At 38.4% G+C, this 25069-nt stretch overlaps 1 protein-coding gene and 1 non-coding gene across 3 annotated transcripts in view; one reads left to right on the top strand and one right to left on the bottom strand.

Moving 5' to 3' along the window:
- Positions 1-24646, top strand: part of AP4E1 (adaptor related protein complex 4 subunit epsilon 1) — a 72075-nt gene extending 47429 nt beyond the window's left edge. For both annotated transcript variants that reach the window (XM_066342674.1, XM_066342675.1), the window contains 8 exons: positions 2171-2473; positions 4312-4426; positions 7444-7567; positions 12603-12861; positions 16192-16749; positions 17805-17995; positions 20031-20188; positions 21631-24646. In XM_066342674.1, coding sequence (XP_066198771.1) covers positions 2171-2473; positions 4312-4426; positions 7444-7567; positions 12603-12861; positions 16192-16749; positions 17805-17995; positions 20031-20188; positions 21631-21791 — 1869 coding nt within the window. In that variant the 3' untranslated portion in view covers positions 21792-24646. The remainder of the gene's footprint in view (positions 1-2170; positions 2474-4311; positions 4427-7443; positions 7568-12602; positions 12862-16191; positions 16750-17804; positions 17996-20030; positions 20189-21630) is intronic.
- On the bottom strand, positions 18944-19131 carry LOC136377698 (U2 spliceosomal RNA). The gene has a single exon (XR_010746372.1). It is a non-coding gene; the product is annotated as a U2 spliceosomal RNA (small nuclear RNA).
- Positions 24647-25069: the final 423 nt, after the last annotated feature.

The raw sequence follows: 25069 nt of genomic DNA, 5'->3' as shown, positions 1-25069 counted from the left end.
AGTCCTGACTCTCCACAGGCTTCCCCTGACACCACCCCAGCAGCGAGGGGAAGGGGCACCTCTTTATACCCCTGGGGAGAGGCGAAGACCCATGTGGTCTTTACAGACAATGCCGAGGAGGGGCCTCTACAGCTTGGTGGGATGAAAGTCCTGACCCCCCACTTGGCCTTCCCTGTCACCATCCTTTTGGGGTAGTTGGTGACTCTTACAGTCTGGTAGGGCTTAAAGTCTTGGCTCTTCACTCTGCCTTTGCTGGTAGGGTAGGGCTGCAGTTTTTTTATGTTGTGCTTGGCTGGAGTTAAAGTGTATTGTTTAAAAGCTTTCTATCTTTCTGGCTATTTGTCTAGAGGGCAGGCTTTTTTCTGGGATGTTTTGTTTAAGCCCATTGGTGTTTCCAGATTGTTGGCTCTCTGGTCTGGGGTATATGAAGCTATAGAGAACTCACTGTATTGTTCCTTAGGTCCCAAGGTCCTTCACTGTCTGCCTTTGTGTCCTTCACCTTTCAGTCTTTTTATGTGTTTTATATATAACATCAAGGGTTTTCAGGTGTATTTAGTGGGACGAATAGGGGAGAACTGCATCTGCTCCATCTTCCCAGAAGTATAAATCCACTGATTTTGAACTGGGATTTAGGTTACCTGCTCTTCCAGAGTGGTAACCACTTTTATTGAACTACTCAAAAAATAATCTTCCTACTTAAGGATTGAACTTAATGAGTCGTGTTTCTTTTTCCTCTGCTTCTTGTTACTAGCTAGACATCTTCCCTTGACTGACACCTCACCTCCCTCTTACTTTTCTTGCTAGTGCCATTATTACACCAAAGACATGAGAAGACAATAAATACCAGTTAGGAAAGATCTCACACTCCATGAATTAGCAGTGTATTAAGTATTTTTAGACAAGTAGGATTACATATCAATCACCTGAGTATGTTAGGCCTAAGAAAAGAATTTGAAATATAGATCAGCAATAGGTCAGTGTCCCTCCGAGTTCTATGACATGACCGTCTCCATCAGAATCAGTTGATGCGTGTTCAGAATGTATTTTAATGAAACTCTTCAGATGACTGTTATGCATAGCATATGAGAACCACTTATTTAAATGCTTATTGGAAAATAGTAACAATGTGAAAGTGTTTGTAAAAACCAACAACCAAACCTGGAAGTTCAGAAGAAAGCTAACTTGTCTATTTTATATATCAATGATAAGAATATGAAAAACATGTTTGTATTGCTTCCAGTTCTTGGTATAATTTTGACTTAAAATATACAATTGTATCTTTTTTTTTTTTTTTAGCGAAAGGTAGGGTGGGGCCAGACAGGAAGGGAGACAGATGAGAAACATCAATTCTTCGTTGCAGTACCGCAGTTGTTTACTGATTGCTTTCTCATATGTGCCTTGACCAAGGGGCTCCAGCCAAGCCAGTTACCCCTTGCTCAAACCAGCAACCATGGGGTCATGTCTATGATTCCACATTCAAGCCAGTGACCCCACGCTCAAGCTGGTGAGCCTGTGCTCAAGCCAGATAGCCTTTGCTCAAGCCAGTGACCTCAGGTTTCTAATCTGGGTCCTCAGCATCTCAGGCCGACAATCTATCCACTGCACCACTGCCTGGTCAGGCAAAATGTACAATTTTATCTTTATCTACGGTAATAACTTCTTTACTATAAAAATGTTTTTTGTTTTTTATTCAGTGAGAGATGGGGAGGTAGAGAGACAGACTCCCACATGTTCCCTGACTGGGATCCACCAGGCAAGCCTCCTATGGGGCAATGCTCTGCCCACCTGGGGCATTGCTCTATTGCTCAGCAACTGAGCTCTTTTTTTAGCACCTGAGGCGAAGGCCATGGAGCCATCCTCAGTGCCCAGGGCCAATTTGTTCCAATCAAGCCAAGGCTGCAGGAAGAGCAAAGAGAGAGAGAGAGAGAGGCAAGAGGGGAAGGGGTGGAGAAGCAGGTGGGTGCTTCTCCTGTGTGCCCTGACTGGTAATTGAACCTGGGATATACACACGCCAGGCCAACTCTCTACCACTGAGCCAAGCAGCCAGGGCAAGAATATGTTTAATCATGACTAAATTCATTCAGCAGTAGGCACTTTGTTTAGATTTCCTAGTATAGTTTGCTGTATAATTTGATATTTGTATATAAACATTTTCTTCTTTTACTCATAGGTATTAGGGGAGTATTCCTACCTTTCAGATAAGGAAATGCCAGAGGAAGTTATAACCAAGCTCTGCAAGTTACTTATGAATGATTCCATTTCTACAGAAACAAAAGCATGGTTAATTGCGGCTGTGACCAAGTTGACACCCCACGCACACTCTTCTAACATCACTGAGAGATTAATCCAGGAATTTACTGTATCTTTGGATACTTGTATGAGACAGCATGCATTTGAATTAAAGCATTTGCATGAGAATGTAGAACTTATGAAGTGCTTGCTTCCAGTTAATAAGAGTTGTGAAGACATGATGGTGAGACATCTTTTTTAGACATTTAAAAAGTATATCAAAATACGGTTTCTGTAACTCTTCAGACAAAGGTTGGAATTTTTCTCACATTAGTGTGAGAGAATTTGAGAGCTTCAGTTCAGTAGTGATCCTGAATAGTCAGGAATTGAGGAGTGTCTCTTCTGGAGAACCGCAGTGAAGGGGTTTGTATTCTTGACAGTCTCGTTTTCTATATACTAATTTAAGAATTTTTATCTCCTTTGAATTTCTCTAATATGTCATTTTATTATTATTCTCTTAAGAATGTAAAAAATAGTTCTCCATTTTATTTTGTCTAAATTCTTTGCCACTTTGGAACCTGACCACCCACCTTTCTTTCTCCCACCTCCTCTTACCCATCTCCCCCCTTCAGTCCTACACACTCAGTTACTGCTCGCCCTCGGAATTTGTAGCAGTCTCTCCCTCAGGTTGCTGTACATCAGAAAACTTCTAAAAGAAAACCAGCTTTGCTCAAATTTGTGTGTGTTAGATGTCATACAGTTGGGAGTGGAGAGGATTGGCAGTATTCCCATTAATTCTGAATCAGATTTCCATGATTTGTGTTAATTTTGAACCTTTGTTCACTAGTCCTTTCAGTAGCTCCCCAAAGACAGAGGCCTTGCTTTAAAATTTGGTAGACCTTTCAGAGACGTTCATTGAAATGATGTATAAATATGTTGCATATAAAATTAAACTAGGAAATAATCACACTTCCCCCCTTCATCCAAGAAACTTTTTGAAATGAAACCTTTCCAAATTCAGAGTATGAATGCCACTTAAATGTTTGAAAACTACCTGCTGTTCTAAGTTATTTGAGCTGTTTGTGTACATTTGGCTAGATCAGAAGCAAGTCTGGTTTCTGAGGTCATCACTTCTATAGCTTCTTATGTGTATCTCATTTTTCTTTCTCTCCTTTTTCTCTTCTCCTTTTCTCTTTACTCATTTTTCATCTTTTATTTTTTTTCATGTAATTATTCTCTTATACCTTTCTATTCAGGCCAAAATTAAATAAAGTAAGTAATTTTCCATAGATTTGTGAAAAAGTATTTTCAGGTAGAAAGGAGTCAGATAGTTAAATCAAAGGCACTTGTGGGAGGCTAAGTAATAGCTCCCCTAAAGGTCCATTTGTCAGTCGCTGGAACCTGTGTGTTCATTTTCTTACGTGATGAAAGGGACTCTATAGGTGTGATTAAGTTAAGGATTTTGTAATGGGGGAGATTATCCTGGATTATTCACCTGGGCATGAGATAATCACAAGGGTTATTAGAAACGTGAGGCAAGATTGTTCAGCAAAGAGAAGGCTAAGTAGCAATAGAAGCAAAAATTAGAGTGATGTGGCCATAAGCCAGGGAATGCTGGTGGCGTCTAGAAGCTGGAAGAGACAAAGAATTTGTTCTCCCCTGGGCCTCCAAAAGGAACTAATATTGTCAGCACCTTGTTTTTATCCCCAAGCAGCAGGAAACTAATGCAGATTATAACTCATAGTGTATGTCTTTTCCTCTGTTAGGTTGCAAGTCTCATGAAGGCAGAACTGTGTCTTCCTTTCTCTCAATCATAGGACCTAACATGATACCCTAATATATTGGATGCTCAAAAATGTACTTTGCAGTGCATGAAATTAGTAATAACTACAAATGACTTAGCTGAGTGATTTGATAATAGAGGTTTCAGAAAGCTAGAGAGTTAGGTAGTACTTTCAAAGTTGAAGTTCTATTTTTCACCTAAAAATTGTTTTTAGGGGCTGAAAGTACTTATATGAATGTACAGTCTTCTGTTTAGGGTAATTTTTTTTAATTACTAATTTTTGCTTCAATTTAATACAGGTAGATGCTTCCTTATCTTTTCTGGATGGTTTTGTGGCTCAAGCACTCAGTCAGGGGGCAGCACCTTACAAACCTCACCACCAACGGCAGGAGGAAAAACTTTCTCAGGAAAAAGGTAATTTTTTATGACTTTATCAGCTAGATTATAGGGACATTTTAAAATATATATATGTAAGTAAATAATTGAAGATATTTACTTTTATTTTCACTCTTTAAATCTTTTGTGATTTGTTTACCCTGACCAGGTCTTTGAAAACCCGGGGAAAAAACTTAGCTTAGAGGTATTCCCAAAGTCAAAAGCTTTATATACATCAGTACCTAAGATATGACAGCTACCCTGCAATTTTGAAAGACCTTGAAGGTAGAATTATCATGTCGGTCACTATGATAGAGGGCTGACATATTAGTGTGACCATATCTGCGAAAAAGGTTCAGGAAAAAACTGGTTACTATGGACTAGTGAGTTTCATTTTCATCCTGAGCAGTCTCGTATATCTTAAGTGTGTTAGAACGCTTCCTCCAACAAAACAGTGGATCAGTGAAGTTCGGAACAGCTAAGGAAGGAGAGAATAGCTTAAACTATATTGAAGAAATGTAGCCTGTCAGGGAAAGATTTCTGTCATAATTTTAGTAAAGAGAAAATTAGTGAGATATTTGGGTGGTGGATGGAAAGTATGTCCATGAGTAAAAGGGGGCCCCTGAATGTTACCTAGACAGAAGTTCAGAATGTTAATGCTGAAATATTTAATGCTGACAGGTCTTTTTTGTTTCTGTTCATCATTTAAAGACTTTGTTGAGTGCTTAATATTTTCCAGGCTCTGTGCCAGGCATGTAAGAACAAGTACTTTGTTTGGTCTCATCTAAAATGAGACCAAAAAGAATAAACACTAATAATAGGCTGGATGTTATCTTTTCGCAGAACTATTTACTCTTTTAAAGTTTCTGACATATTATTTAGCACAATGATAGCAAATAGCTTAGAAAATTCAATTTTCTTTCAAAGGGTAATCAATTTCCTTCACATTAACACCTCATATGCAGGGTAGGGCAAAAGTAGTTTTACCGTTGTGAATACAGTTTATTTTTGTATTATTGTTTATTAATTGTAATATTTTTCATATGAACACCTGTAAACCTACTTTTGCCCCACCCTGTATGGGTTTAATAGGTGGGGGAAAAAATAAAGCTTTGAATTACAGTTGCTCGATCTGTGATGATAGTGTATATAGAGGCCTATGACATCCAGGGAATGGAGTGAAAATATGGAGTTCCAGAGTGGGAGGTGTAGTCCAGTTGCCAATATTCCCATTTTCTTTTTTTTTTTCAGCCATGGAGACAGAGAGAGAAGGACAGACAGGGACAGACAGATAGGAAGGGAGAGAGATGAGAAACATCAAGTCTTCGTTGTAGCACCTTAGTTGTTCATTGGTTGCTTTCTCATATGTGCCTTGGCTGGGGAGCTCCAGCAGAGCAGGTGACCCCTTGATCAAGCCAGTGACCCTGGGCTTCAAGCCAGCAACCATTGGGTCATGTCCCATGCTCAAGCCAGTGGCCCTGCCCTCAAGATGGTGAGCCCGTGCTCAAGTCAAATGAGCCTGCGCTCAAGCCGGCAACCTTGGGGTTTTGAACCTGGGTCCTCTGTGTTCCAGTCCAATGCTCTATTCACTGTGCCACCACCTGGTGAGGCCATATTTCTATTTTCAATATATCTGTGTCCATCAGTTGCTATTACTGCAATTCAGGGATGGAACAGGGAAGGGGTGGTGGAATGAGGAGCCTAACTCCTGGCACTGCCTGTCTCCTTCCTTAAAAATAAGTTAAGTGGCTGATGTAAATATGATAGATAGTCTTGGAATTCCCCAAGCTAATATTTCTTTGTCAAGTACTTTTCCCCCCACAGAACCATCCTTATAAATGGGGTTAAGTCTCAAATTAGGCTTTTTCCCTCTCTTCCCAAGTCTATTTTTCAAAAGGCCTCTAAAGTAAAATTAAAGTTTTATGAGCTTAGACTGTTACATCATGGAGAAAGAAATCAGTCATGAGACGGAACATAGAAAATGCCTAATAAGTACTTGAGGAGTAAGTTATAAAATTATCTATCTTACAGTTGGACTGGTTATAAGATAGAAAATTTAAAGAGTAGAGGGGAAATAGGTTTTGGCCTAAAAAGGTGTTGATTCTAGAGTCCTTCAAGTATCAGTCAGTTCTGATACTGATCTTACTGAAAATTTTTATAAGTCATTTGTAGAGAGTAGTAGTTAAATGTCACTTTTATGAATGATACTTAACCCTTGTGGGGAGAAAAATGCTAAGTTTATAAGAAACCAAGTTTATAATAAATTTCAGGAAACTTGTAATATACTAAGAATTGGTAAAAAAAAAAAAGAAAAAAAAGAAAAAAAAGATGGGATGTTGGGGAACAAACTTTTATTACCAGTTTCCACATAAGAGAAACATTTAGGGGCCCTGGCCATTTGGCTCAGTGTATAGAGTTTCAGCCCGGTGTGTGAGTGTGATGTCCTGGGTTTGATTCCTGGTCAGGACACACATAACAAGTGACTATCTCTTTCTCTTCCCCTCCCACTCCCCCTTCCTCTTTCTTCCCATCTCACATCCAATGGCTTGATTGGTTTGCGTGTCAGCCTCAGGCACTGAGGATAGCTCAGTTGATTCGAGCATCGGCCCTAGATAGGGGTTGCCGGGTGGATCCATTTGTTATAGGAGTTTTTAAGCAAAAGTGTATTCATCTCTTCAGAGCTTCTTAAATGGTTTTGCATGAGAGCAGCAACTTTTCAGTAAATCTGGTTTATCAGTTGTCTTTCCTAATTGAATTCTTTTTTAGCTTCTAAGGGGGGTAAAATAATAAAAATGAAGGACTCTTCTTTGATTAGCTAATAGTATGAAGACTGTAATAGAATTAAATAAATCATAGCTGCTTTGTTATTATTATTCTAAATATTTGGTTAGATCATCTCTAAAGTCCCTTCCAGTTTAAAAATTGTGATTAGATTCTAGTTATTCTAATTATAGAATCTATATCTAGATTCAATTATTTTATTTCAGTAATGATAGTAACTGATGATTTTTGCTTTGTTTTAAATATGAACCTCTGTTATTGTTTTAATATTCTAGTTCTCAATTTTGAACCATATGGACTTTCCTTTTCTTCATCTGGCCTTACTGGACGGCAGTCTCCTGCTGGCGTTTCTCTGGGTTCGGATATATCTGGAAATAGTGCAGAGACAGGACTGAAAGAGTAAGTTTCCTTTTTGTTAAAATTGAGAACATGGGAGTATTTAAATACCTTTAAATGTAGAAGGGATCCTGAAAGCTAAAATTCTGCCTGGGCTGTTGCTTTAGTTGTTTTTATTTCTTGCTCTCAAGAAATAAGCTTGATACTATACAATGTGTCCTTGTATTTTAAGAGAGCTTGCTTATTTCCAAGACAGCAGAGCTTGCTTATTTACAAGCTTTACACATAATAATGATGTATGTGTTATTACTACATATTTTATGTATGTGTTTATATATAAATATGTATATTGTATGTATATATTTTTTAAAGAAGTATATGAAAAACTTATATAGCCAGGTCGGTATTGTGCATACCATTCTACATTTCTCATAATCTACTTTTTATAACCATCTCATGGGAAGATTGACAGATATGGAGATTGATATAAAATAAGGTGATTGACTTCACTTGAAAGTTGTGTATTCACTCAAAATTCTTTTAGACCTTCTTTCCTACCACCTGGAAAATTGGGGATACATATGTTTAAATGTCTTATGTACAGCCAAGTCTTCATCCTTTCTAAGTAGATTTTGATTTTGGAAATAGAAATAAATTACTTTCAGAGACATGATTAAAACTAATAAAATGAGATAATTATATATACAAAATGTCTCATACAACTGAGTACATAATGATTGATAAATGGAAGCTGCTGTTATTGTCATTGTGATCATTATTGTCATCATCCAAAAGCTGAATTTATCAAATCAAATTTGTGGTGAATTTGGATGACTGTGGCAATATCCTGTTTTGATATAAAGTAGTGATAATGGCTTTCTTGTCTGTGTAGGAGCTTCTTCTGAAAGAGTTCAAGTGTTTTGAGTAGTGGCAGCATTGTTGGAATAAATGTGATAAGATCTCAAAGGTGACAACTCTGAAAGATGACATTTGAATTTTTAGTTTTTATATCTTCATTTAGGAGTCAGTCACCTTATTTTACATTCACTTTTGCACTCATTAGTCTTCCAGGAAGATGGTTATAAGAAGTATTTCTCAGCCCTAGCCAGTTGGCTCAGGGGTAGAGTGTTGGCCCACATGTGGGTGTCCCAGTTTGATTCCTGGTCAGGACACACAGGAGAGGTGACCATCAACTTATTCACCCCTCCCCATTACCCATCTCTCTCTCTCTTTTTAAAAATATCTCTCTTCTTCTGCAGCCATAGCTCAATTAATTTGAAACACATAAGCGCTGGGTGCTGAGTATGGCTCCATGTATCTCTGCCTTAAGCACTAAAAATAGCTTGGTTGTGAGCGTGGCCCCAGATAGGGGCTACCAGGTGGATCCCAATTGGGGCGCATGCAGAGTCTTTATCTCCCCTCCTCTCACTTGGAAAAGAAGAAAGAAAAAAATGAAGCATTTTTCAGAAGAAAGACACATAGGTTATGAGGAATATAGAATGATATGCTGAATGAAAGGGCATAAGTTTAAATTCTCTTAGCCTTTTTTTCTTGCTCTGTGGACACACATTTCTTTCCCAGACATTCGATTTTGTTATTCCAAGCATGGGATGTAGATATGGTTTATAGGCATGTAATAGTGGAGGTGATAGCAATTAAGTGCCTCAGGGAACTGAGGGGCGAGGGAAGGAGAGACAGGAACCCTCCATACCCAGGGAGGAAACTTCGTCCCTTTTGCCTGCACAACAATTGACAGCATCTGCTTTTTCTAGGATGTTGGACTAGGATCTGGGGGACTTGACAGGGCCTTGTAAATTCTACATGCATACATGTACTGCCATCAGAGAAATGACATTTGGCAGAGCAGTAAAGGAATTACACATGTGCTGTACTACCATTAAATGGAACATGAGGGGTAAATTTAAAAGTCTATTCCAAAGAGGAGCACAGTTCACACATTGATTCAGATTAGGAACCTGTGTGGTAATTGGCAATGTGGCTCAGCGTTAGAGAGGAGACAGTCACTCCTGTATCTCTGGCAAGCTGATAATAAAGCAGTAGCCACCCCAGTTTAGACTATCTTACCTTAAGCTCTATTATAGGAAACACCCTACCTCAAATGGGAATTCCTAGAGCTGAGTTAAAATATATCCCTAATCTTTTGAAAGATGTTTGGCCAGAATTTACTTCTGTGTTTCAGTGGTCTGATTCAAAGTAATACAAAGGTATATCGTATAAACCCGCAAGTTCTATTTTTGTTATCATCAGAATCCAGACAAAGATTACTCATGTTTATTTTTATTATTTATTTATTTATTTTAGTGAGGAGAGAGAGAGAGAAAGGGAGAGAGAGAGAAGGGAGGGGAGCAGGAAGCATCAACTCCTGTATGTGCCTTGACCAGGCAAGCTCAGGGTTTTGAACTGGCGACCTCAGCATTCTAGGTCGATGCTTTATTCACTGTGCCACCACAGGTCAGACCAAGATTACTCATGTTTAAAAAATTCTTTTACATGTTTCATATCATATTTTATATATAAAGGCCTTATGCTGCTCTCTTATTTATTTTCCTTCTTTTTAGATTCTCTGTATATAATGAATGGCAGAGAAAACTTATGCTGATAATAGGCATGTTATGTAGATGAAATGAACCAGAAAACACTTTAAAATAGCTCAAGGCTACTTTTAGGCTTATTTCCCCCCTTTCCCATTTTGCTTACTGTTGTGGGTTGGATTCTGTGAGAAGCACATGCAGCGTGATAGAATTTAGCACGTGGAATATTAAGGAGTGCCCTTGGGATCTGCGTCTCTGGAAGGAAGGAAAAACAGCAAGTTTGGGCAGAGGAAGAGGTTTAGATGCGGTGTAGTGCCAATGACAGCTTCTTCTGACCCCATGGAGAGCTCTGAAGCAATGACCCTTCAGGGTTGTACTGAGTTGGGTCGGAATGGGTGGATCGGCTCCATACTTTTGTTCATGAGTCACTGCATGTGGGTTGCTCCAGGAAGGGGCATTATCTTCTGTGAGGTGGTGCTGTCCCCCTAAGGAGGTCCCTGAGGGGGTTGCACTGCCAACAGCCAGGACAGTAAAGTTATTCATTGAAGGGAGATCTTGATGGAGCATCCTAATGTCCAACACACCTGTCTTTTTTTGTTAAACTAATATTTGAATCATTTATTAGTAAAACTTGAGGACTTGCTTTTAAAAAAAAATCATTCATGGTAACTGGAGTTATAGAAACACTGTAATTCTGCGTGGACATTGATAAACCCCTTAGAACTGTTGCTGTTGAGCATCCTAGAGGTAGATGGCGGGGTCACTTTAATGCAGGGGTCGGGAACCTTTTTGGCCATGAACGTCACATATTTTAAAATGTAATTCCATGAGAGCCATACAACGACCCATGTACATTATGCATTATCCAATAAAAATTTGGTGTTGTCCTGGAGGACAGCTGTGATTGGCTCCAGCCACCCACAACCATGAACATGAGTGGTAGGAAATGAATGAATTAATTATAATACATGAGAATGTTTTATATTTTTAACGTTATTATTTATTTTATTAAAGATTTGTCTGCGAGCCAGATGCAGCCATCAAAAGAGCCACATCTGGCTCACGAGCCATAGGTTCCCGACCCCTGCTTTAATGGCTCCTCTGACCACATTTGGGTCAGCTCACTCAAGGACAACCAGTTTTCTTCTAAGAGGTTGATAGGTAACAGTTTTTATTTTTTAAAATAACTTTTTAGACAATTTTTTGGTACCTGAAAGGGAGAAATGGAGACACTTGTAAAGGACCATTTAGCAGCAAGTTTATTGAGAAGGAATGGACTAATACCCTGTAGTCATTCTTTATTAACTTTTAGATTTTCTTTCAGCCAGTTAGTACTTACTAGCATTAGTTCTTCACTCAGTATGAAGTGTAACTACCTACTTTTGTTTCTGCCATGGTACAGAAAATCAAATTGATCACAATTCTAACTAATTAGAAGGGACTAGTAATCAGTGCAGACATTTTTGAGCCTTTCTTTTAGATTCATTTCATGATCTGCCTATGTTGTAGTACAAATTTTTAAAATGCTATTTTGGATCATGACAGGGCTACTTAACTGAGCCAAAGACACATAGTTCTTAGATAAACACAATAGAAGCAATCTTGGGCTGTTTCAGCCTGCACCTATCATTAATATTAGACACTCCAGATTCATAGCTGTAACTTTTGGGACAAAAGCAGGTGAGTTGAAATTCAAACATTACTTTAATTCTTTTTCAACTTAGGTATAAAAACCTCCTAACCTTCATGCTTTTTCCAAAATCTTACATATTCTAAGATCAAATCTCACTTTATTTTTATAAAAGTACATTATAATAGTTGAAAATGTAGCTAGTGCTTATATTAAGAAAAAGTTTTGGATTACAGGTAAGTTTACATATTGGAATGGATTTGAATTGGTTTTCTTTTTCTTTCAACAGGATTTTGTTTAATGAATTTATGTAGGGTTATTTCTTTTATTGAGTGAATGTAGCTAAGAAACGTGAGTCATTTTTTGTCTTTAACCCATCAGGATTAAAGATAAGATATTTTGAAAAGTCAATGGGTTCTTTTGGACATCTTATTTAGGCAATTAAATGAAAACTAGATGGTCTGAAATTTGAAACTAAGTCTAGAGTTTCATTGCCTTAAATCCTTTGGCTAAAGGTTGGGGGGAGGTTGGCTGTAACTGAACAATCTAGAGCTCTGGGTGTTACTTCTGGCATATAGAATACAATATAGAAGCTGGTTCTTAAAGGCCATGGCAATGATATGTGTTTAAGAATGCTTCAAGATTGCCTGGCCTGTGGTGGCGCAGTGGATAGAGCGTTGATCTGAAACCCTGAAGTTGCCGTTTCAAAACCCTGGGCTTGCCCGGTCAAGGCACATAAGACAAGCAAGCAATGAGCAGCTAAAGTGAAGCAACTATGATCTGGTACTTCTCGTTCCTCCCCTTCTCTCTCCTGTCTCTGTAAAATCAATAAATAAAATCTTTTTTAAAAAAATGCTTCAAGAAAGTAATTAGCCATTATTTAAGATGACCTGATTTTCATTATCAATCTCCTTAGGACAAATAGCTTGAAGCTGGAAGGGATAAAGAAATTGTGGGGAAAGGAGGGCTATCTTCCTAAGAAGGAAAGCAAAACTGGTGATGAAACTGAAGCTACACCTGTTCCTCAAGAGAATATAACAATGGACAATGTAGATCAGAGTGTTAAAAAGAAGGATCAATCTCAAGTCCTGACCCAATCTAAAGAGGAGCAAGAGAAGCAGCTGCTGGCAAGCTCATTATTTGTTGGGCTGGGATCAGAAAGTGCAGTCAATTTGGTAAGTAGCCAGTTACATTCCTCTGAGACTGTGTCTCCTGTTTCATGCAAAAACCTGGCTCCCTGAAAACTCTTGGCCATCTTCTACATATGTGGTGGGAAATTGCTTCCCCAGTGCCAGAGCCACCAATAACATTCTTTTATATTCCTGAAAGAGAAAAGCTAATTTGCTCAGCTTGAGTCAGTGTTTCTTTAGTCTGTCTAGTCAGCTAGGGTAAGGGTCAGGGTCCAAATAAAGTAACGGATATAATCAGGGATGTTCTTACCCCAGTGGGTGGAGGACAGTGCTCAGTGGGAGGGAGGCTGGATGGAAATACTGTCAATAAGAGTTCAACAATATTGATTTGTCTGTGGAAAAAGTACTTCTTATAATGTTGTTTTTAATACTGAAAAATAGGAATCAATTTAGATGTCTAACAGGAGAACAGGTACATAAATTATATTAGCTGAGAATAATTCTCAGCCATTAATACTGATACATACTGCATTGTAAAATAAAAACATACCAATGATATATTAAAAACAATATAAAAATTTTATATCTTGCCTATAACAGTTAAGAAGATAAAAGTGTTTTGAGACTGAAAGGATTTATATGAAAATGAAAACTACATTCAGGCATTATGATTATGATGATTTTCACAAAGTTTTTATGCTAATATATTATTCTCATAGTGAAAGAACAAAAAACTGGAGTGAAAGATGGGTATAGTTTTTTGAACATCTGAGAATTCCATGTCATTTTCTCTTTGATGGGCTGATGAACCTACCTAGTGCAAAATGGTGATTAGGGCTACATTTTCTAAAGTTTTACATTATCCCAGTTCTTTCTCTCTTCCCTTGGTGGAATTTTCTCTCCATCCCTGTCACACTAGGCCAAGCTCTAGGCTACACTTTTGCCTGTCTCTCTTTTTCAGATCCCATTTCTGTCAGTCTTGATATTCACTTCATCTTAAGAACAAATTCAACCTGAAAGTATTAATAGGCAACATATCTTAATGCCATCTCACTCAACATCTGCAGTTCAATAGCAGAGAGACTGATCTCAGGTCTCTGAGTTGTTCCAGCAGGCTCTGGTGAGGACACAGGGAATACTGGGACACTGATGTGAGAGCACCCAGGTCAGACTGCATCAGGGTCGGGGTGCACCCAGGTCGGACTGCATCAGGGTCGGGGTGCACCCAGGTCGGACTGCGTCAGGGTCGGGGTGCACCCAGGTCGGACTGCGTCAGGGTCGGGGTGCACCCAGGTCGGACTGCGTCAGGGTCGGGGTGCACCCAGGTCGGACTGCGTCAGGGTCGGGGTGCACCCAGGTCGGACTGCATCAGGGTCGAGGTGCACCCAGGCTTAGGTGGGACCCTGATTTGTGAACCTCACTGCTGGTATTGAAAGATTCCTGCCTACTGCACAAAGTACATAGTTAGAGACTTTCTCAGGAGAACATCAGGGTAACAAACTAATTATCTTACTTTTTTTGTAATGGACTTGAGATCAGAAATGTAATTAGGATGTCTTTCTATTTAAATTATGCTAATTTATCTTTGGGTTACCCCTTATACATACATTTCCCTTCAGCAGTCACTAGAACAGTTTGGTTTTTTTAGAGGCAGTTATTCCCCTTTCTTATGGGACTCTGATTTTAGTGAGGAACTGTGTTTTAACTCAGATGGCGTCAGGCAGAAAGGAGGGGAAGCAAGTGATTATATGAAATTATTATGTATCCTCTCACTCATCCCCAACTTTTCCTCTGTCGCCAGGGCACAGCAGACATATTAGCTAATTGGATATGCTCTATCTGTATCGTGACACCTTTTATAAATTTTTAAATTGAATTTATTGGGGTAAAATTGGTTAATAAAATTATATAGGTTTCAAGTATACAAGTTTATAATAATACATCATCTGTATATTGTCTTGTGTGTTCACCACTCCAAGTCAAGTCTCCTTCCATCACCACTTATCCCTCTTTTACTTTTCTACCTCCCCTCAGCCCCTTTCCCTCTGGTAATCACCGCACTGTACTCTGTGTCTAGGAGATTTACATTCAGTGTTTTTAGACTGTGGTTGACTGCAGGTAACCGAAACCTCAGGTAACCGAAAGCATGGAAAGCAGAACCACGATTAAGGGGGGACTACTGAGTGTCCAGTTCAAGTCCCATGGCTACTAGAATCGAAGTCCTTCACTCACCCACCCACCTCCACTTGTTTTTGTATTAAAATAATGTTAGTTCTTGTTTGATGACTTCTGAATTGGAAGGTAGAAGATGAACTCATCTGCTGAGAGTTGGAGGAGATGTTGGGAATTGAGAGAATGGGAGGATAAAAAAAGGAACTAGAATTCTGGTTAACTATAATCATGTGAAAGGTGATCACATAGTATTATAGCCCCCAGGAGGATGGAGACAGGGACTTGGACTTCGAGTAGTGCCTCTCTGCTCTATTGATTTTAGATAGAACTTTGAGGGACAAGGGGACACTTGAGTCATCTCTTCTTACATAGATTTGCAGACCATTCCTCAGGAGGATTAGCCCAAGGATGACAAATTTGCTGTTCTCATCTCTTGAGTTAGTAGCAAATGTCACTGGTCACTTACAGCATCCTTTCCTGCTCTGTGTCTCAGTCAGCCATTGGCAGTTTATTCTTGAGGTAAAAGCGTTTGTTTTCTCTGTTTACTGACTCACAGGTCATGAAATTATGATTAATGTAGATTACTGGGTCAAGAGTTTGAGCCATCCCTGTATTTGAGGATATCTTACCTTCTACAGGACAACTCTTAGAAACTAAAAGAACAGCTAGGTTTAACCCTGGCTGGGTGTCTCAGTGGATATCGCATCATTCTGTGTGTGCCGAGGTCACAGGTTTGCTCTCTGATCAAGGCACATATGAGAAGCAACCAGTGAGTGCACAACTAAATAGAACAGCTACATGGAACGAGTTGATGCTTCTCTTTCTCTCTCACACACACATCAATGAAATTTTTTTTTAAATAGCTAGGTTTCTCACTGTTGTTAATTTGTGCAATTCTGTACTCTACTATTATGAAATCTAACAAGTTTTTAGAGTTGTTCACAATTAACTTTTTAAAGTTATTTATTTTTCTGATTTTATGTGTTTTTAATAAGAAATAAGATTTAGCTAATAGTTCAAAGTTATATAGCTTGTCAGAATTTCAAGACTTAAGATTTTATTCATCTTTGATTCTTTTTTAATCTATGTTTTATAGATAGAATTTAGCAAGCTAATAAATTGCTCATTTGAAATTATAAAAAAATGTTTAAAACTCATGAGTAGAAGAATGTTTTCTTTTCATATTATGTTTTATTTTTGCAGCTAGGAAAAGCAGATGCAGTCTCTCACAAGTTCAGAAGGAAATCAAAAGTCAAGGAACCCAAAAGTGGAGAAACAACCCGTGCTCAGAATACGACCTTTTCTTCCTTTAGTTCTTCATCAAATATGACTTATGAAGAAGATTACTATTTGGATAATTTGCAGAATAGAGGAGACAAAGAATTAAAGAAACTTACTCTCAGTTCAGAACTTTTGGATTCAGAGTCACTCACAGACCTTCCCTTTGTTGAGAAACTCGCAAATTGCAGGCAGTCTACACCTTCTTTGTTTGCTGATGATAATATGCAAGTTTTTCACCCTTCTCAATCCACCGCAGTCTCAGTTGGCAGTGAAATCTCTTTAGCTTCTTCTTTGTTGGAAGAAACTGCTGAACACATGCATTCAGATCTTATGGAGGTCTGTAATAATGAAACCGTGTCAGTGTCTTCTTACAAAATTTGGAAAGATGATTGCTTATTGATGGTGTGGTTAGTTTCTAATAAGAGTGGTTTGGAATTGAAAAGTGCTCACTTAGAAATTGCTCCTGCAGAAAATTTCAAGGTAAGAAATGAATGGCTCATTATTTCTGCCATAAATGTACAATGCTTACTTAGTGTTTCTGCTGTTGGCTCCTCTGATGGCTTATTCATTTCTTTTACATGTCTTTTCTCTTTAACAAAAAAGGTAAAAGATGTGACAGATTTTTAAATTTTTATGAATAGGGGTGAATTATTCAAAAGAGAAGAGGGAACATAATAAAGATTGTATTGGGGAATGCCATAAATAGTATCAAGTGGGTTTTGATAGAGCACAGTAGTTGGGAATATAGACTCTTGACTCAGACTGCGTGGCTTTGAATCTTGATTCTGCCGCTGATTAGCTGTGTTTACATGGTCCAGTTATATACCTGCTTTGTGCCTCAGTTTCCTCACATTTAAAGTGCAGACATTAATAGTGTGCCTTTGCATCATACTGAGTGCTCAGGCATCAATTGTTTCTTCCCTCCAAGAGACTGCCACTGTGATTTATGGAAATGTGCTAATTGCATTATTGTGTCTTTGGTGGAGTTATAATGAAATTTGACCAGTAGATCAGTATTCCACAAAACTGACCCAATTTCTTCTATGAGCTAGAATGTGTTGAATGGGATATTATCTGAACCTGACCAGGGCAAAAATTCCTGAGTCTAGATGTGCATTAGAATCACGTGTGGAACTTAAAACCCAATTCAGTTGCCTTGAGTAAGGGTGGAGAAAGAGAAAGGAAGACACCTGTATATGTCTATTTTTTAACTCTTAGCTTTAAAAATCTATTAGCCAGAGTCACAACATTGTCATCTATTGAGAGTCACAACATTAGAGTTTAATAATCTTTATACAGAGGTTTTCATTGTAATGACATTTGTTATGCATTTTTGACCTGTATACTATTTCATAATTATCTCTGCTAGTGAATTTTTCTCAAGGGAAGTTGTCAGTCATTTTCGTAATGTGATTTGTTACTAACATCTCACCATAGTATGCTTTTATACCACATTACTTAAATAGAACATTGGTATTCATATAATAGTCTGTATTGATCCCTTTTTCAATACTTTTATTAACTTTTATTTACAGATCACTGAGCAACCTGGATGCTGCTTGCCTGTGATAGAAGCAGAGAACACCAAAAACTTTCAATATAGTGTGCAGATGGAAAAACCTTGTACAGAAGGGAATCTTTCTGCTGTTGTAAATTATCAAATGATAGACACTCATGCTGTTCAGCTCGAATTTTCAATAAACTTATCACTGTTAGATTTCATTAGGTAAATATTTTCTGGAATATAAATTCAGGTTATTCATTCATTCAGCAAATATTTGTTGGGCCCTTCTCTGGACAGAAGCACTATGCTAGGTGCTAGGAAGTATAACAATTCAAAACTAGACACAGCCCTAGCGTGCGGAGGACCCGGGTTCGATTCCCGGCCAGGGCACAAAGGAGAAGCGCCCATTTGCTTCTCCACCCCTCCGCCACGCCTTCCTCTCTGTCTCTCTCTTCCCCTCCCGCAGCCAAAGCTCCATTGGAGCAAAGATGGCCCGGGCGCTGGGGATGGCTCTGTGGCCTCTGCCTCAGGCGCTAGAGTGGCTCTGGTCGCAACATGGCGACGCCCAGGATGGGCAGAGCATCGCCCCCTGGTGGGCAGAGCGTCGCCCCTGGTGGGCGTGCCGGGTGGATCCCGGTCGGGTGCATGCGGGAGTCTGTCTGACTGTCTCTCCCTGTTTCCAGCTTCAGAAAAATGCAAAAAAAACCCAAAACTAGACACAGCCCCTACCTTTAGGGAGTGCTCAGCCTAGGGAGGAGACATTGAACAATTGTATAATACAGACATACTTGTAAATTGTGCTTTGAAGAGAAAGTAAATGGTACAATGACTTATTATAATATGGGACCCAGTGTAGGTTGGGGTTGGTTATTAATCCTGGAAACTTCTGAGAGAAACTGATATTAAGGTAATATTTAAACTGAAATAACTTTGAAGAGTCTACATGGCTTTTTTTGAAAGCTTTTAAAAATTCTATTATTTGTATTTCATTTATTTGATTAATTCTTTCATAAAATCTGTTTATTAAACTTTAGAAATCTGTAAGAAAATTACTCAACAAAGTTATTAGACATGCAGTCAGTATTTAGCATTAATAGTAGGCACTGTACAATCTGCCAGAATAATTGGAAACAACTTCAGCTCTTCTGTCATTTAGTGTTTTTGTATTTTTCTTGGTGCTTCAGTCCTGGAAGTACTACAATCCCAGGCAATGCTGGAGTGGAGGGAGCAAGCTCCAGTTCCGTCTCCTAATTCAAATATCCATTTAATATATTGTCCTTGGGTAGCAGGCATATCAGATATTAAACTGATCAGAAGAGATAATACATTTGATTTTTGCCGAAAAACTGAGAAGCAATTCTCATTTACTGTTATGAATATATTGTACTGTATTCAAACATTTTTTAAAATGAAGGCTGCTTGAACCAAGAATGCAGAATACCAGTGATTATCTATAAAAATTTTAAATCTCCATACATCCACTTGTGTTACACTACTACAATTTTTGCCTACTCTTTAAAGCCTTTTAGTAAGAACATGGCTGTTAATCTGTCAAAGAGTATTTATACCCATGTCACTATATAAGAAAAACTTACATTCTTTAACTAATGAGGTGTCTCCCATGATGAACATTCATAACCTGAAGAAGCACAATATATATAACACAGTTCTTCTGTACATATTAATAAAATCCTCTGTATCTTTAAAAATATTTTCTTAATTATAAAATCAGTATATAGATACAGAATTATAAAAATTCAATGCTATAGAAAAAATATAAGTTGAATATAAAAGTTTTGATCTTCTGTCTCTTGAACCATTTTTAAAATGCATTTTTCTTGGTCTAATTTACTTAAGGTGTTAGGTCTTTGTATCCATAATCTTATATTAGACTTTGATAGAGTGTCTCATTAACCCTAAATCCAAAGTGTACATGAAAGAAAATTTTATATTATATTTGAATGATTCATGAAATTACCTGGTAAAATTTTACTGAAATCACTTATAATCAGAAAAAGAGAGAACTAGGTGATTTATTGAATAAACATTTGCACTTTAATAGCATTTCTTGCTTTCATTATTTTCATCAGATTGGAGGATGATGGTTAGCATTCTAATCATATTTTGTTTAAAAATATGTTTTGTGGTACCCAGTTTAACAGTAATTGCTTTATTCACATGAGTCATTTGAAATGTATGTTTGTCTAGAGTTATTTTATTCTTTTGACATCAATCTAATTTTAAAAATTATTTTCAGACCATTAAACATCTCAACTGAAGACTTTGGCAAACTCTGGTTATCCTTCACAAATGATGTGAAGCAAAATATAAAATTGTTAGACTCTCAAGCTGCTCTGCCTTCTGCCCTAAAGACTCTGAACCAGAAACTGAGACTTCATGTTGTCGACATTATAGGTTCGTATAGTCAAGAACAGGCAATCCTGTGTTTATGAGGGCTTTCTCACAATCAGAACACAAAGTGTCAGGTATCTTAGAGCTGTATTTTCTGTTATTGGTATCTTTTAGATGAGTATGTTCTTCAGATTTTATTAAAGACTTTTTGTGGTAAAATACACATAACAAAATTTACCATTTTAACTGTGTGTGTGTGTGTGTGTGTGTGTGTGTGTGTGTGTGTGTGTGTGTGTGACAGAGCCAGAGAGAGGGACAGATAGGAACAGACAGACTGGAAGGGAGAGAGATGAGAAGCATCAATTCTTCATTGCAGCACCTTAGTTGTTCATTGATTGCTTTCTCATATGTGCCTTGACTGGGGGGGCTACAGCAGAGTGAGTGACCCCTTGCTCAAGCCAGTGAATTTGGGCTTAAGCCAGTGACCTTTGGTCTCAAGCCAGTGACCATGGGGTCATGTCTATGATCCCATGCTCAAGCCAGTGACCCCATGCTCAAATGGTGAGCCTGTGCTCAAGCTGGATGAGCCCACACTCAAGCCAGTGACCTCAGGGTTTCAAACCTGGGTCCTCTCCATCCCAGTCTCATGCTTTATTCATGGTGCCACCACCTGGTCAGGCCATTTTAACTATTTTTAAGTGTTAAGTTTAGTGGCATTAAATAAATTCATGTTGTTGTACAACTGTCATCACCATCACCTCCTGAATTTTTTTTCTCCCCTAACTAAAACTGTACCCATGAAACTCTGACTCCTCAGTCCCCCTCCCTCTCCAGCCCCTGATACCCACCTTTCTATTTTTTCTATGAATTTGACTATATTATATACTAGTGGAAAGATATAATATTTGCCCTTTTGTGACTGTCTTATTTCTCATAGAATAATGTCTTTAAGGTTCATCCATGTTGTAGCATGTGTCAAATTTTCTAATGAATACGTTCCATGGCGTGAATGTACTACATTTTGTTTATCCATTCATCTGTTGATGGACACTTGAGTTGCTTCCACATTTTGGCTATTGTGAATAATGATTCTGTGTATATGAGTATACAGATACTGTGTTTGAATCCTTACTTTCAGTTCTTTAGGTTACATGCCCAAAAGTAGAAATGCTGGATCATGTGGTAATTCTATATTTAATTTTTGGAGAACCTGTTATAACATTTTTCACAGAATCTGTGCCCTTTTCATTCTCTACCAGCAGTGTACAAGGGTTCAAATTTATTCACACCGTCACTAACACTTGTTATTTATTTAGTTTGATAATTGCCATCCTTATAGGTATGAAGCTCTGTAGTATTTTGCTGTGGTTTTGGTTTGCATTTTCTTAATGAAGTGCTGTTGAATATCTTTTCATGTGCTTATCGGCCATTTGTATATCTTCTTTGTAGAAATGTCTGTTGAAGTCCTTTTCTATTAAAGAATTTTTAACTTTTGTCTTTTGTAGGCAATGAAGGGCTGTTGGCCTGCCAGCTGCTCCCGTCCACTCCCTGTTTGCTGCACTTCCGAGTTCACAGTGACACATTAGCCGTGTGGCTCAGATCCGCCTGCTCCATTCTTCCTGACTATTTACTGTATCAGTGTCAAAAGGTGATGGAGGGCTCCTAGCAGAAGCTCTTACATTTTACTCCATCAAAATAAGTGGTTTACATAGATAAACTTATTTACCAAAGTAAAAAAAACTCATGGTACTTCTAATGGAAATGGGGATAATTACAAGTTGTGGTTTTATGTGTTTCCTTTATGATTCCTGATCAAGAAAGATCCCCAGGAAACTGTATCCTTAACCTTTTACTCAGGACTGTACAGTATGTTTGGGTCCAAAAGAGTGACCTAAGCTAATGTTATAAACTGCTAATGATTTATATGTCACTTAGTGTAGAGGGACTGAAAAATATTTATTTTGTTATAAGTAATTTTATAGCAGATTTACTCTAGTGCTAGCAGATTTATAGTAAAGCCAAGTCTGAGTTCTGTGCATTAACGAAGGGGAGACATGGAATTGCTAACCCCAACCTTCATATTTGGCTTTGGAATGCAGCGTATGCTTTTTGGTAGGCAAGCCATTACTTTGAATTATGTTTTGCTTATATCAGTATTGAACTAAGTTGGCACAGCACACACTTAGTTCAAGAGATCCGTGAGCATGCTGGATATTGGGGGATTCAATCCGTGATACAGTTTTTATTGTAGATAGCTGTGATACGTAATTGCAGGTAATTTGGTTACAAAATTTGTCTGTTTTCCACTTGCATTTATTTTCAAAATTAAAAATGAATCACTATTCATATGTTAAAAAGTCAGAGCCATTTACAAAATATTGTCAATATGAAACAAACCCACAAGAGCCCACGGTACTAAAGCAAACACTTAGAAGGACTTTTTAGTTAATGGCAACTATCTCAGTTACCACTTTGGTTCTTGTAGAAAGATAAAATTTGTGATTAGGGTATAAACAACAAAACCATTTTTCTTGGCCTTTAAATCCACTAGTACTCAGTGGATGCAACCAAAACAGTGACTAAGTACACCATACAAGTTCTCCAGTAAAAAACATCATTGTCATATTATAGTTGTGCCTTTGTGGCCTCTGTCAGATCTATTATCAGCCTAATATGAATGATGGACCAGAATCTTGAGATTGTGCATTAATGTTAAAAATGGAAGTTATATTTTATAAAACCTTATGGTGCTGTGGAAATACTTATTATTTTACTTTTTCTGACACTTCACCATGGAGACTGTTCAGTAATACAATTTTAAGTCATTGCAGTTCTTACTGTAGATAATTGGTACTGTTTACCACCCAGGTGCAGAGTTCTGGTTTAAGGCTATCTCGTTAATCATAGCTGGTCTGAAAGATACTAGGGGGATTCCCCAGAGCTGATGGATTTCATAATTCATTTGTGTCTACCATATTCCTTCCTAAAAACAAAACAGTATTTTTTGAAATTAATTCTTAAGTTATTAATTTAAAAAATGTAATATCTTGCTACTTTCCTGCTTTTTAAACACACAGTAAAACCTTGCTGTAAAAACAATGCAAAGTAGCTGGAATTTACTGTGTAGGTTTCTCCCTTTTAAATAGAAGGTGAGGTTCGTCCTCAGGGTGCCAGCAGCCTCACGAGGCAGGGAAGGCGCTGTCTCTGGAGGTGTGCTGGACACCGGGGGCTAGCCTCCTGGGCGTCCTCTGTAGTCCTACCTCTGTCAGCAGCGCCCCCGCCGGATTCTGCTGCTACTCTGACAGCGGAATCAGTGCCCTCTCACTTTGCAGAGGAGCACCCTGGTGTTTTGGGTCCTTACTTCCATGTGTTTGCATGGTCACTGAGGCTGGGTTGCATGAGGGAGATGGCTGTAAGATGCCCAGCAAGCAGGTGGGCAGTTTGTCTGGAAGCGATTACAGTGAGCTGCTGCCTGGTCACAAGGGTGCTCGTGAGTGGTAGCAGCAGTTGTCATGAGAGACGTGCTTGGCCTGTAGAGCTGTCCAATGGTGGGAGACGTGCAATGGTAGGTTAGGGCTGGGAACAGGATTTTGAGTCTTCCTAAGGGAACGTGGTGTCACTTTTGTTTTTTCTGAACCCACCAAAGGAAAAGTAGGGTTACAGGATTTCTATTGGAATGTTTAGAGAATGTTTACAATTTTTATATTTTTATGATTTTAAAAACAACAGTAGTAGGAAAGAGTAGATTTTAAAGAAATTCAGAGAAGTATATATTCTGACTAAACTATATAATTTAGTATTTTAAATTCTAAGTCAGACATCACCAACTTTTTGTGCATTGTAGGAGACGTGACTATAAAGTAGGAAGAATGATTACTGTGGGTAGATCATCTCCTTAGGTGATAGTCATAACTTAGTCAGGTGAGGGGACTGATAACAGTGGGGTTACTCAGCTATGTGAGTTCTGTGCCAGGCATCTTTGCCAAGAATGCAGGTGGCAGCAAGTGTGAATCTGGGCAGAATAATGGGGAAGACCGCAAAGTCTTAAGAGCAGGTGAAAGGAGAAGCAGGCTCCCATCAGAGGAGTCCCTGTGGAGGCAGCAGCTTGGGCTCAGGGGATGGGCCTGAGTGAGGATCCTTCTACAGACCACGGGTGGAGGCCGAGCAGTTCCCGAATGCCAGCGTGCCGACCACAGTGTGTGCTCTGCAGAGGAGCAGGATTTGAAACAACATTCTGCTCACATCTACCAAAACACTGTGGTAAAAATGCAGTATTTCTTCCTTTATTTTATTTCATGTCAATAATAATTTTAAATATTGAGCTGTTTGTCTTAATTTTTATGGATAAATGTGGTATTTTTCTCATAATTGTGAGCCACTAAAGTGCACTGAACCTATTTACATATCTTTAAGGTGTTTTGCTGTGTTAAAATTTTAGGAGGGAAATATGCAAGTGAATAACAAGCATTAATTACCATATTTTGGAGTTGAATTCTGTAATTTGAAATAATTCAATTAAATATATAATAAATACAAAGTGATCTATACTGTTCTTTGGTCTATATATTCTTTATTATCTAAATAGCTGATGATAGTAGTACTATTCAGTAATTTAATAAACATTAGCTAAAAAGAGTAGGAACAATTGGAATGGGATGAAGAAGTAATTTACTTGTTAAGGCCCATAGGAATCTGGTCTACTTGGTTATTAAAAATAAAGACACTGGCCCTGGCTGGTTAGCTCAGCAGTAGAGCATCGGCTCGGCATGTGGAAGTCTCAGATTCGATTCCCAGTCAGGGCACACAGAAGCGACCATCTGCTTCTCCACTTCCCTCTTCTGTCTCTCTCTCTCTCTCTCTTCCTCTCTTGTAACCAAGGCTCCATTGATTTGAGCGCATTGGACTTGGGTACTGCAGCTGGCTCAGTGGAGCCTCCACCTCACA

The sequence above is a fragment of the Saccopteryx leptura genome, chromosome 6 (assembly GCF_036850995.1).
Source record: "Saccopteryx leptura isolate mSacLep1 chromosome 6, mSacLep1_pri_phased_curated, whole genome shotgun sequence".
Lineage (NCBI taxonomy): Eukaryota > Metazoa > Chordata > Mammalia > Chiroptera > Emballonuridae > Saccopteryx > Saccopteryx leptura.
This window is presented reverse-complemented; position numbering and strand designations above follow the sequence as displayed.